We start from the raw sequence: 13,958 nt of genomic DNA, 5'->3' as shown, positions 1-13,958 counted from the left end.
CCATTTAACTTTTACAAGAGTTTACGAAAGGCTTGTTTGTTTTAGAGCATTGGGCTCCTGCTGTGTCCACTGCGGGGAATTTGATCTCGGATTTTAGAGTTCTAAATCCATAGACTTACCACTGTCCCACAGGGGACAGAGCTTACGAAAGAATATAACGCTACCGGTATCTGTAAGGAACATGTATAAGCATTTGGCACTGTTACGACAGCGGAAGAACATGACGCTAGTAACACATCATGATATTCTAGAAGTATCATGTCTGTTCGTGGCAACTCTGGTCTTTTCTACTCGCCCTCTATTCTTGTATGTAAGTGCGCCAGATAAAGCGAAATCAATTAATCAGAATAGAATTACAGATAGACAGAGACGGACAATTGAGTTAAGCGCGGTAGTGACCGTAAGTAAAGTCCGTGAATCTTTGTGAATTATAGCGTGTGTTAAGTTAAAGTGGCTGTGGAAATTAAGTTTATTGCAAAGTTGAGTTGAGAAAGAATAAACTAGTTTTATTTAAGAAAGGACTTGAATCCCTGAAGTTTATCGGAAAGAATTTCTACGGAAAATTAACAAACGAACATAGAGACGTAACAGCACATAAAAAAATGTTTAGTAAGCGGTTCGTTTGATACAATAACTGACTTTATGGTGAAACCAGAAGGCATATGAATTCCTTCCGAATAATAATATGTTATTTTTGATATCAATGAAATAATCGTATATAGTACAGTTTACAAAATGTTCATTAAAAAATAATAAAATATCATGAACGTTTTTTGTTTCATTGTGACTGTAGAAGCGATACTTGTGCCCTCTGTGATCTATGATAAAGTAATTGTTTCGTTGTAAATGTAATGATAGAGAGTAAATTACCAACGTGTTTCTAGTTTCAATTTTATTTTTGTGATTTGGATGAATAAGTTTAGTGTGTAAGCATAACTACAGTTCCAGTCTAGCAGCATACCCTGTCTTCTCTGGTAGTTGTTAAACGCGTGCTTATATATGAATTGTTACAGATAAGCTATAGTGTTAGGCTTAACTGTTTTTTGTTGTTTTTTTTATGTTTAGTATATCCTACTGTAGTTAATGTTAGGTCTACTGGTACTACTAATTGTAGAAATATTGTACTTTTTACAGTTTTAGTGTTACTTAGAGTTTATACGTACACAGTTATAGCGTAGACTGTGTTTGAGGGTAGAGCTTTTAAGTTTTAGATGTAAATATATTTAATAGTAATAGAAGTTCAAGTTTTGCCTCAGAATTTTAAGTGTACGATGTTCTCAGATCTGAATGTTTTTCTTGAATGTGAAAAGAATCTGCCGAAGAGGAAATTTATTTTAGTTACAAATGATCACCGTTCTGACTCCAGTTTTGTGCTCCATAACATGATTTCTCTGTTTCTGAAGAATAGTTGTCCTGTCATTCTGGTAAACATTGCACAATCTTTTAATCATTACCACAATGTTGCATTGAAACTTGGAATTAACTTGAAGAAAGTTGTGGAAGAAGGGAAACTTCTTTGTGTTGATGGATTGAAGTTATTGAATGCTTTAATTGAGTCATATTTTGAAGAACAAAATTGCTTGAACAATCCATTTTCTTTTATTATGAATTGTAGAGAGCACAGTTTAATGGAATTGTACTTGTCCATCAAGAAGAAAGTTGAAATGTTAGACAACAGTAGCACTAAAGATTTGAATTTTTTAATTCTTATTGATGATTTCTCAAATCTTCAGAGTCTTGGTGCTAGTAATATTGAAGTGATAAACTTTATAAATTATTGCCATTCCCTTATCCTAAGAAAGACAGGAGGGTGCTTGGTGATAGGAGGTAGCGTGGATTTTGATGATGAAGACAGCCATGTATTGTTGAACTGCATAAGTCACTCCTCTGACACGTGTATCCAAATAAATGGACTATTAACAGGACAGAGTAGAGATGTGGATGGTGAGGTTAGTATTTCATTTGTAAAGTCTTTAGATTTACTGGTTTAGAAATGTGAAATGTACAATCTTAGAGTAAAACTTTTTAGAAAAAGTCCCATGTGGCATTTATTTAAGAATAATTGTAGCTGCTCTGATAAAATATTTATTTTAGTTATATCCAATTTTTGGGTTTCTAATGAATCCTCACCTGTTTGAAAGCAGCGATACCCTAATTAATTTTGCCATTTATTAACTTAAAGAAAATAATATATATATATATGTTAGTAGTTTCATACATCTACATAAGTATGAACAAGATAGTTTCTAAACCTTTTGACTGTTAATTATCACTTGTTTGACGTTTTAATGTGTATAAGGTACTTAGGTTAGAAACCACTGATTATATAATCACCTTATATTTACAAAAGTCTGTGAATTCTTAAATTCAGAATGAAGGTAAATATATTTTCTTGACTGTCTCTACCTATAAAAATGTGTTAAATATTTATAGAACTGTGTGATAAAGATGTCTATCTTAGGTGTTACTGCTGTCAAGGGTTTACACAGGATTTGATAAATGAGATCAATTCTTAACAATATGAAAGTTAAATGGTAATCCAAAAATTAATAAAATATAGTTTTCTTGAAATTCTAAGATAAATTTATCAGTATTGTAGATTTTCTAAACATTATTAACAATTCAATTTGATAGAAATTAAACATATAAATATTTCTAGTTTTCATTAGTGTCATCAAAATTAATGTTAATATACATGTGAGATTATCAAGATTTTTCTTTTGAGGGAAATATATAGGTTAACATAAATGGGGAAAAGACTCGCTAGAGTTCCCAAAGAAAGTTTAATTGTATAAATCCTGTGTTGATGTGTTTGGTGGATTGTTTTCTGTTATTTAAAAGGTTTTTTTAGTTGGAGATACAGTGCAATTAAAAAGTTTTAATTTAAACTTTGTCTTAAATTAAATTTCTTTGTTAAAGGATAAATTTTCTTTGATAAATTCTTGCTGTTTATTAAAATGATTGTTTTATGTAAATGTAATTAATATAGGCTTAGAAGTTCAACTGATAGGGAAGCATTGTAAAAAAAACCTAAGTTGGCAAACTTTTGGGCATAATATATAACATACATAATATTTAGGGACAACAGTGGACCTATTGGTTCATTTAGGCTGTCCAATCAATAAAAAAAACTCATTGACAAACCTTATCATTTATGTATTTATCAAGCCTTTTCTTAAACACACTTAAATTTACTGCCTCCACCACATCCGAAGGCAACCCATTCTGAAGGCCAGCCACCCTGTTAGAAAAATAAAGCTGTCTTAGCTTAATGTATGCTTATGTTTAGTTTTATTGAGAGAAGTTAATTTTTTTTATTACTAATAATGTTTCCTGTGTTTTCAAAATGTTGGTTTATCAACTTGGGAAAATACAATTACACTCTGTAAAGATGAATAGTTAGGGGGCAATACAGGCTAAACTTGGGACCAATTTTGGGTGCAAAACTTTTGTCATCCAAATTTGAAAAGTCATATTATGAAAAAATCAAAAAATACTACTATTTCATGAATTTATGTCAACAAGTTTGGTATCAAAGTGTAGATTATAATTAAAATTTTAGTACAATATATTACTTATTTTTTAATTTCAAAGTAAATATTAGAAATACACAGATAAACATGGTATGTTGAATGCAGCATTGGTTCAAATTATATGTTTGTGATGTCAAAATACTAATTCTGTAGTTTCATACAAATTAGAAACTCAAATTACCAATATCGAAAATGCTGGAATATAAAAATCTCAAAAAATATTTCGTCTCATATACCCTTTGTGCGAAATTTTAGTCACTTTGTAAAGACTAAGGGTCAGTTTTATATTATTGGAGATGTTAACATGAGAGCAAGTGTGCAGCATCATTGTAACTTCTGTATTGTTAGCCAGACACGGGTGAAAGGTCAATATAATATAATAATAATAAATATATATAAATGTATAATGTTATAAGATTTAAGCTATTTAGTCTAAACATTGATGTTTTCATGTTATAATTTGTTGTTATTCTAAAACAAAAGAAGCATAATTTATATTTATTTCCTAGTTGTTTATGGTGGTTACAAGATCGATCAAATCTACCAAACCTGTACAGAGATTCGTTAGTGAAAATAACAGATAAAATATAGTTTTTTTGTTATGAAACATTTGATAACTATCTGGACATGCGAAATTTGAAAATTTTCTAATGCATAAAAGTATTTTTAATCTTAACATTAAAATGACTTTGCATGTTGGATAGACAACATGCAAAAAGAAAAAAGGCATAAGAAAAACAAAATTGATTAACAAACCTTAAGACTTAATAAAAAAAAATTGATATTTTGCTTATGAAGGCATTGTAATGTTTACTGATAATCTGCCAAATTTCGATAACATATACTTACTAATTTAAAAGTTATAGCATGAAAACTATAACAAGCACAAAATGGGTGAAAGAGTTAAGATCTGGCTGCAAGAACCCACTACCACTTTAGTTGGATGGTTAATTGTATGTTGATATCCAAAACTACATTTAATATGGTTGATGTTTGGATTTGGTGGATGAGTAATAATCTTACTGTTTTTATTTCAAATGTTATTCAATGTGTTGAAGTGAAACATTTTAGGGTTTAAGTGTATTAGTGTGCTGTATTATTAAGATTTTATATTCACCAACTATTGTTTTGTGTTTAAGTGTATTAGTGTGCTGTATTATTAAGATTTTATATTCACCAACTATTGTTTTGTGTTTAAGTGTATTAGTGTGCTGTATTATTAATATTTTATATTCACCAACTTTTGTTTTGTGTTTAAATGTATTAGTGTGCTGTATTATTAAGATTTTATATTCACCAAGTATTGTTTTGTGTTTAAATGTATAAGTGTGCTGTATTATTAAGATTTTATATTCACCAAGTATTATTTTGTGTTTAAATGTCCAGTTGTATGTATAGTTATAATACTATCATAAATAAGGATTTCATATTCCTAGAGAAGTTTTCAGTGGGGTTCTCAAGCCATGGTTTGAAAGTCTGGTACAAAATGTAGAAGCAAGTTTGTATGGTTTAATATCAAAAATTATATATAAGCACAGAGAAAGAAACTTGAGGGATCTTTTGATTGGATTAGAAAATCGTAAATTAATGAATATTTTTTTTTGTATGATTAATCTTTTTAAGGTAAGAGTTTTTGTGATGGAGTTTGTTTATAGATAAAACCTTATAATCACTCTGCCTTTTGTCATGTTTGATCCAGTATGCAGGAGCAACAACAATACACAGTGAACAAAAGAAAAGAAAAGAAAAAATACATGTGTCTAGAATTTAGATCTACAATTTATGTATGTCAGATATAAAACTGTCTAGTGTAGATAGTATTAATTAATTATTTTGTGAGTTAGTATTTCATGATTGTTGTAAGTTATTGATGTCGAGACTATGGAGATTTCTAGAATGCCTGAGTGAGATATATATATATAGCGGTGACCAGACCAGAGAACAGGAAGACAGCCAAAAGTAAAGCCGAGTTAGAGTTTTGGTCAGATAAAAGTTAGAAAACATAAAATTAACCATTGTAGAAGTGAATAGCCTAATGGTTGATATCTTGAGTGAGATTAACAGTTATCTGACATTTTAGGAGAATAATTTGTCTCATCACAGGGTGTTCTAAAGTGATTGAACCTTCTTGTGTAGACTTTGGTAAAAAGCAGATGATTATTTGGAAGTAGACCTATATACAAAAAGCAGGCGTTTATTGGAAGTAGGCCTAAATTAAAGAATAGTTGACTAGTATAGGAAGTTCAGGTACAACTGAGGTAACTCACAAGGCAGCTTAAGTGAATTGTAAACTAATACTGTTGTGATAAAAGAATAAAAAAGGGAAGAAAAGGAATAAGTGAATTATACACTGATAGTGTTTAAGATAAAAAATAATCCGGCTTTTCAGCTGAATTCTAAAGAAGGGAACTGTATAGTATATAAGATACAACTATGATATACATACTGTAGAAGAATCCTCATTCCAACACACCCATTTAATTTACTATTTATACTATTTTAAAAGTAAGTTTTCCTGACAATATATATATATATCTGTATATTTCATCCATGGAGAACTTCTAATGGATCTTCTTTGATTTAAAAGGTTATTTTCTGGAATATGTGATGTACATTTTGCAGTTTTTGATTACAAAGCAACTTTCCCATTGTTAATGAAAGGGATTTATATGTGGAATTTGTGTTATTTGATTATGTCTTGCATTATAAATAGTCTTCTTATACTCATATGAAGAAAGTATAGAATTGTCAGTCTTTCATAAGAACAATGAGTTTGACAGCTTATGACTTCATAAGTTCATACACTTAGGAATCCATGCATTAAGGTGTCTACATTAAGCTATGCTTATAAACAAACTTTTATCTTCACAAGGTAATACAACTTATGTTTTCTCTTTTCAGATAACAGTTACAGAAAAATCTGGCAAGTTATCAAAGAAAATTATGCAGTTTAAAGTGGAAGAAAAAAGTGTGAGGTTGTTTGCTCGTGGTACGTGTTCAGCAGTGTTGTGAGTGTTAACTTTTCCCAAACAAGGAGAAGTTGGTGATTTATACCAAATGAAAACATCAATATAATGAACTTGTTTATCACCTCAATGTGTTATGATAACTTTATTGGTGTATAATAGCCTAATGGTCCTCTAGTGGATGGACTTTACTGGTGTATAATAGCCTAATGGTCCTCTAGTAGATGGACTTTACTGGTCCATCCACTAGAGGACCATTAGGCTATTATACATAGCATCTTCATCAGATTTTTTTAAAGAAATTGTTTTATTCCTGAACCTCAATCTTGCTCAAATGGTGTATAAGTGTCAATGATTTTCTTGATCAATCCACATCATTGTAAGCTTTTACAGATTAAAAGCCACCTGTTGAACAAAATATGTGTCACCTGATATTTAACAATGGCCAAAAAAAAAGATAATCAAAGAATAATTTTCATTCAAAATAAAAAAGTGTTTCAAGATCTCCATCTTTCTTACTTATAGTTTATCAAAAAACATATACGTATCCAGAGGTGTGCAAAATACATAGGTCTAAGTATTTTCAATACAAAATACATTTATCAAAGGAATGAAAACAGCATTATAAGCACAAATTAAAATGTTTTTGATATAATGACTGTGACACATTTTGGCAGACCTTGGTTGCCTTCTACAGGTAAATACTCGTGAATTTATAATTCTGCTAACTACTCTGTGTTTATGACTTTCTCTTTTGAGTGCCGTTTGTTTACTGTAGTTTCTTCTTTTCAATAACTGTGACTTCAAGTAGCATTTACTCTATACTGTCGAGTGTGTGTGTGTTTCCACAAAATGAGAATGCTACCAACATATATGAGAAACCTAACATTGTATGTCATCAGTGACATCACACAAAATACATAAAAACTTATGTTAATGCTGCAAATTTTCTTTATTTGCTTAGTATCTATTAGATACTAAAAAATGTTTGATCTAGTAGACAGGCTCAGAAAGTAAAGAACATTGACCTCCCACTTGTGTACCAAATGATTATTTAGTTTTAAGCATCTATAAATCTGACAACTTGAACCTTCCTGAAACTGATGCAGAGTTTGTATGATTCTTCATCCCTATGAGTACTGGGGATGACAGTTGTTTTTAGTAATCCGTATGATTAATTTTGCACTTCTGATGCACTTGAGCTAACTTAATAATCCAGAAGTCATATACACACACACACACACACACACACACACACACAGTTATCCCCAAAACCATAACACTTATCTAGCGATATTGGATATGGATTTGTACTTTTGAAATGTTCTTTGAGATAAACATCTAGTAATTGAACCAATGTGTATGTTTTTTTGTCGGTGTGGTACTTCCAGATAAACTGTTTTCCTCAAATTTGGTGAAACAAGATTTTATAGCACAAACTGTATTACTAAGGTCATCTGCATTCTCTAACTTTGAGTTTGTAGAAAGAGACTAAATGTAGTTAAAATCAAGCTTTATTTTTCCAAATTAATCAAAGCAATGAGCAGATAGGATGAGAGACAGCACCTTTACTGTCGAGAAAAATTCACCATGAAGAACATTTCTTCAGACTGAGAAAACATAGTATTACATACACAACAATACAGCTTCTCTGAATACATGCACTAAACATATTACTAATAGAACAATAATGGATGATATAATCTCAAGGTATCACTTGACCTGACAGTGAAAAAGGTCACTTCCTACTTTAACATATTGTGTTCTACTTTACAGTGATCTTCTAATAAGAAAGTGCATATGATACCATATACAAAAGATCCAGAAGAGTAGTTACTGAGAGCCAAAGGAACGTAACCATTTCTTTGATGATGTTCTACTTTGAAACATCCATATACTTGTGTGCATGAAAATTTTATTAATTTTTATATGAACTTTAAAGTGTTACTTTACTAAACAAAGGAGATGGAAAACATCTAGTATACCTGCATACTATACTGGCAATCTAAATATTACTCTGAATGTTTCACTGTGTTTTACATTTCTTTGCTTTGAACTCAGTCAAGGTTTTTAAATTCAGACTTGCTCTGTGATTCATTCTCTGTTGAACCTGTTATTATGCATAACCTACTCAACTACTCTAAAGGAAAACTAGTGCACCTCAGAACTCCACCTTGGCTTGAAAATAGGTTTTTTGGTACAGGACCATATGTTTGCTACCCCCTTAGTTGATATCTAAATGTTTAAAAATTTCTGTATTTTAAATTTGAGCAATTGTTTCCAAACTGAATGTGTTGAACATGATGGCCTTTCATGTAACTGAACTGACATCAACAGGTCATTCACCAAACATGCATACTGATGAACATGATGGCCTATCACGTAACTGAACTGACATCAACAGGTCATTCACCAAACATGCTTGCTGATGAACATGATGGCCTGTCATGTAACTGAACTGACATCAACAGATTGATCACCAAACATTCTTACATTTAGTGGGAAGCCTTACTCTATTGATGTGACATAGAGTCCTACACCATAGAAAGTGTTCCACGACATCCACAAGAATATTGGAGTTACTTGAGGTTTGCATTAGTTATTGTGTACAAGTTTGTATGTCAACAGCTAGGAAAGACCACTATATGACGGAAGAGGTTTTATGATAAGATAGTGAAGGAACAAATGTACTAATGTGGAGACAGATAGTGGCATTGGTAGATGCTAACAGCATTTTAACTGCATTATACTGAAACAATGTTAAGAAAATATTTAGAATCTTGTGTACTTATAGATTACTTTAATCCATGACTGAAAATACTCCTACCATAACCACTGGTTGGTGTACCAGCTTTACATTTATGATTTCTAAACTAATGTATGTGAATTTAATTTACTACTGATAACTTTTTAAACTCATGAATATTTCAGTTCAATCCAATTGAAATATTTTGCACTAGTATTTACAAAAAAACAACAGGTAAAACTGTGTTATCTCACATGTTACTCTTATCCCCTATGAAAATTTACTATATGTGGAATATTTCAAAGTCGAAATTGAAACATTCTCTCACCAGTTTTAATGAAAATAACGTGCACTGTATTTTCAAATAATACCTTCTAAGTCAGTAATCACAGTTAACTTCATATCATTGAGTCTTAACATCCAGATCAGATCCTTTGACCCCTTTCACATGCTGCTTGACTGTATTTTCTGTGCAATTGATCTGTTCCTATTATACAACACATGAGTGACTTTGTGTAATTACATGCATGTGTGTAAAATAACATACATTGCTTATACACATATATATTGCTATATACATGTATTACTATAACACACTGTCACATACTTTAGTAATGTACAACATAAATAATTACTGACAGGAATAGGCAAACTAAGGCTTTTCAGCTGTGATTCTCATCAACTATAATTAATTTTTGTGCTGTTACTATGTATATGAATTTACACTCAGAGGAACCACAACTCCCTCACTGCATATAGAATCACCATAGATTCTCTTGACATGGAAGAGGGGTCTAGTAAGGACCAGGCAGCATGCTCTGTATAGTTCTGGCTATTTGGTTAGATCCATGTTCTTTTGGTAGTTTGGACGATATTTTGCTTTGGAAAATTCACTCAATAGCTTTTAAAAAAAAAAAGGTCACAATGTCTTTCTGGCCATTTATGTTTTAACCACATGACATACAGTAAGTGTTCATCACAGTCAGTTTAATAGACGTGGCAAGCATTTGCTGAGTAGTTTGTATTACCCATTCTGCTAAACAGACAAAGTGCTTATCTTCACCAGACCTAACACTATTTACACAATTTAGAACAGTTGGTTGCTCAAGTTAGTTCCCTCATTCGTGTGAATTTCTTCTGGTGCTGTAAATCATGCTGTCCTGTACTCTACCAAAGCATCAGCTGTGGAATTAGCCAAGTATCAATAAGTCTTGGCCCACTTTGTGAAGTAGACAATGGTCAGGAGTATATATTGATTGTCTTGTTTAGTCCACAGGTGTGAACCAGTGATATCTAGGGCTATCCTTCATGGAAGAGAACCGAAAATTCTCTGCTGGAGTTTAGCCTGTCTTGACTATTTCTTTCTATGGGCAGCACACACTGTGTAATGTCAACACCAGTGCCATACATTTTGACTCAAAGTTGCCAGTAGAACCACTATTGAAGCTGAGCACAATGGCAGGTAACACCTTGGTGGCTTATAAACTGTGGGCTTTGAAAATTCTGGAGGAGCTCTTGCCTGAATAATCTTTAGAGAGTTGGAATGCTTTTTCACATTCATTGCTCCACCAAAAGTGCATCTGAGTTTTGTGAAAGCAGTCAATGATGCTGCAGTCTTGAAGAAGTTGTCCACAGGGCATTTGTTACACAATTTAAAACTAAGGAAACTGCAGACTTCTTCCTTGATCTTCAGTTGAGGTCAGTCTTTCACTGCTGCTACCTTTGTTGGGTCTGTATAGATTACAATATGACACAAAAATTCTACTTAATTGTAAATAAGCACACATTTTCTTGATTTCAGTTTCTAGTTTGTTTTTTTTCCTTATCCACTGTAATACCCTCAGCCACAGATTCAAACGTTATTAATTGCCAAAACCTCATTGAGGTATACTAGGCATCTCTCCCATTGTAGACCCTTCAGTGTAAGCTCCATCAGACTCAAAAGTCGTGGACCACTCACCTGCTGAGGAAACAGCTCTGATGGAAGACTTCATCAACCAGTGGCACTTCCAGTCCTCATCTAGTCGCAGGTGGCCTTTACCAGAACTGGAGTTTTGTTATTCTGGCTGGCGACAGCCTAGGAGTCCTGTACAGATTGCCCCATACAAATTCATAAGACATCGTTCCACTTCAACTGGCTTTCTCTCAACTGTTGGAGACTTTCTTCTTGTTTCTTTTCTTTTTCCTCCAACCACTGCTGTAGTCTCTCTTCTTGTTCATTTTCTTTCTCCTCCAATTACTGCTGCAGTCTCGCTTCTTGTTTATTTTCTTTCTCCTCCAACCACTGCTGTAGTCTCTCTTCTTGTTTATTTTCTTTCTCCTCCAACCACTGCTGTAGTCTTTCTTCTTGTGTCTTGTCTCATTCTTCTTCTTTCTTTTGTTGTTTATTTTCTCGTTCTTCTTGTTTCTTATGCTGTTCTTGTATTGCTGCCATCAAATCTGCTAAGTCGAATCTTGATGTGCCACTTCTCGTTTACATCTTTGTTTCCTTTTTATTTCTGTCCTTCTCTCTGACACCAATTTGTTAGATATCTGCTTGTTTGTTAATTTCTGGTAGAAATTCTTTCCGAGGAACTTCAGTGATACAAGTCCCTTGTTGATTAAAACTAGTTTATTCTTTCTAGATACAAACTTTGTAATACACGGGATTTCCAAAGTCAGGAAGGACGTTTCTAAATTTAACTAATTTTATAATACACGCTATAAATCACAGTGATTCACACATTTTACTTACCGTGCCTACTGTTCGCTTGACTCAATTATCTATCTGCACCTGTCTTTTTTTTTTCTGTCAAAAAAGAGGGCATCTAGATCACACTCGAGCTGGCTGGCAAATTTATGATCCTTCGAGAAACTCCAGCGCACATGTTACCAGCGTCGCGTGACTTCCGCTTTCGTAACACTGTATTCAAATAGCTCTCTCTTTGAAATTGAATATTGTACTAGTTTCTAACTCTTTTAGCTGTATTTGTGTATCTGTAATTGACTTAAAATAGTAATGATGTGAATCTATTTGTACTAAAAGAAGGTCTGATGAGAATGTTTATTGACATAAGTATATTTCCGAAAATAAAAAGTAAGAAAGAAAACGAAATATGATCATAATGTGTTACGACAGCGAAATTCACATGATGCTGGTAACACGTCATGAGTTTCTAGAAGGATCATGACTCTTCCTAGGAACTCTAGTCTTTTCTAGGCGCCCTCTATTTTAGTATATAAGCCCGGTAAATAAAGCGGAGATATAATTGCAGGTAGACAGATAATTGAGTCAGGTGAGCGGTAGTGACCGTAAGTAAAGAGCGTAAATCGTTGTGAATTATAGCGTGTGTTGAAGTTAAAGTGACTGTGAAAATTATGTGTATTGCAAATTTGTATTGAGAAAGAATAAACTAGTTTTATTTAAGAAAAGACTTGTGTCGCTGAAGTTTCTCGGGAAGAATTTTTACGGGAAATTAACAAACGAACAGAGAGAGGTAACAAATTGGTGTCAGGGAGTGGGACGAAAAAAAAAGAAGATGGAAACGAGAAGTGGCAAATCAAACTACAGCTTAGCAAATTTGATGGCAGCAATACAAGAACAGCAAAAGAAACAAGAAAAGTGAGAAAAGAAACAAAGAACGAGAAAAGAAACAAGAAGAGATATTACAGTGGTTGTTGGAAGAAAAGAACAAAGAAGAGATATTACAGCAGTTGTTGGAGGAAAAGAAAAAAAACAAGAAGAGAGACAACACCAGTGATTGGAGGAGAACGAAAATGAACAAGAAAAAAGTCTCCAACAGTTGAGAGAAAGCCAGTATACACAAATGGAAAATATTAGTAAATTTCAAAGTGAATTAAATACATTAAAGGATGATTTACTGTCTTTTACACAGGGAAGATATATTATCCATGGACCTAATCAGCCCCAGACAACAGGAAGCCCCCTCCAAAACCCGCACCTAACCCTCATGCAGACATCTTCAGTCCTGCCAGAAGTCACATTCCAGACATGAGTGTCAGCAATAGGGGTGATCTAGTACAAAGGAAGCCACAGGAATTCGATGGGAAGGCACCGTGGGAAGCATAAAAAGCACAATTTGAGCTCCTGGCAGAAATGAGTGGATGGATAGAGGAGCAGAAAGCAGTGTACTTGGCAACGAGCCTAAAGGGACAACCACTGGAAATACTTGGACAGTTGTTAGTAGACGATAGGCACAACTAGAGAGTACTGGTAGCTGCACTGTAACTCAGGTATGGAAATCAAAACCAGTCCAAAGTCTACAGTGCTAGGTTTAGGATGTGAATACGTGCTCAAGGAGAAAGCCTGCAAGAGCTGGCACTGGATTTGGAAAGTATGGCACACAAGGCTACCCAACTGCACCACCCAATGTCTTCAAGTTGTTGCTGAGGGATCAGTTTGTAGATGTCTTGGACAGTCCACAACTGAAGATACAAGTAATGCACCCCTCTACTATGCAGGATGTAATGGCCAGAGCTCTTGAATTTGAATCATACGTTAAGTCCAGCACAGAAGTACCAAGGTTGGTTCAGTCATCAAAATTCAAGCCAGAAAAAGGCAGCTTTCAGAGAGGTTTGAGGGACTTTTCTGGCACTGTAACAAACCTGGGCACAAGAGAGCTCAATGCTGGCAACTTCGACACATGGAAGATGCCACAGCAGGAAAGGCTGCTACTCAGAAAGGTTGTTAGAACTGTGGAGAGCAAGGACATA

At 33.4% G+C, this 13,958-nt stretch overlaps 1 protein-coding gene across 1 annotated transcript; it reads left to right on the top strand.

Moving 5' to 3' along the window:
* The first annotated feature begins 599 nt into the window (after positions 1–599).
* On the top strand, positions 600–6,743 carry LOC106464994 (elongator complex protein 6-like). The gene is made up of 2 exons (XM_013925183.2): positions 600–1,949; positions 6,435–6,743. The coding sequence occupies exons 1-2, from the start codon at positions 1,272–1,274 to the stop codon at positions 6,543–6,545; spliced, it is 789 nt and encodes a 262-aa protein (XP_013780637.1). The 5' UTR covers positions 600–1,271; the 3' UTR covers positions 6,546–6,743.
* Positions 6,744–13,958: the final 7,215 nt, after the last annotated feature.

The sequence above is a fragment of the Limulus polyphemus genome, unplaced genomic scaffold (assembly GCF_000517525.1).
Source record: "Limulus polyphemus unplaced genomic scaffold, Limulus_polyphemus-2.1.2 Scaffold1804, whole genome shotgun sequence".
NCBI lineage: Eukaryota > Metazoa > Arthropoda > Merostomata > Xiphosura > Limulidae > Limulus > Limulus polyphemus.
Note: the sequence above shows the minus strand (reverse complement) of the source record. Positions and strands in the feature narration are given on the sequence as shown.

Bases quoted from the DNA above. Each gene is read 5' to 3' on its own strand.
- LOC106464994 (XM_013925183.2), top strand. From the start codon at position 1,272: ATGTTCTCAGATCTGAATGTTTTTCTTGAATGTGAAAAGAATCTGCCG. The intron at 1,950-6,434 runs GTTAGTATTTCA...TTCTCTTTTCAG, and splicing joins GTAGAGATGTGGATGGTGAG to ATAACAGTTACAGAAAAATC.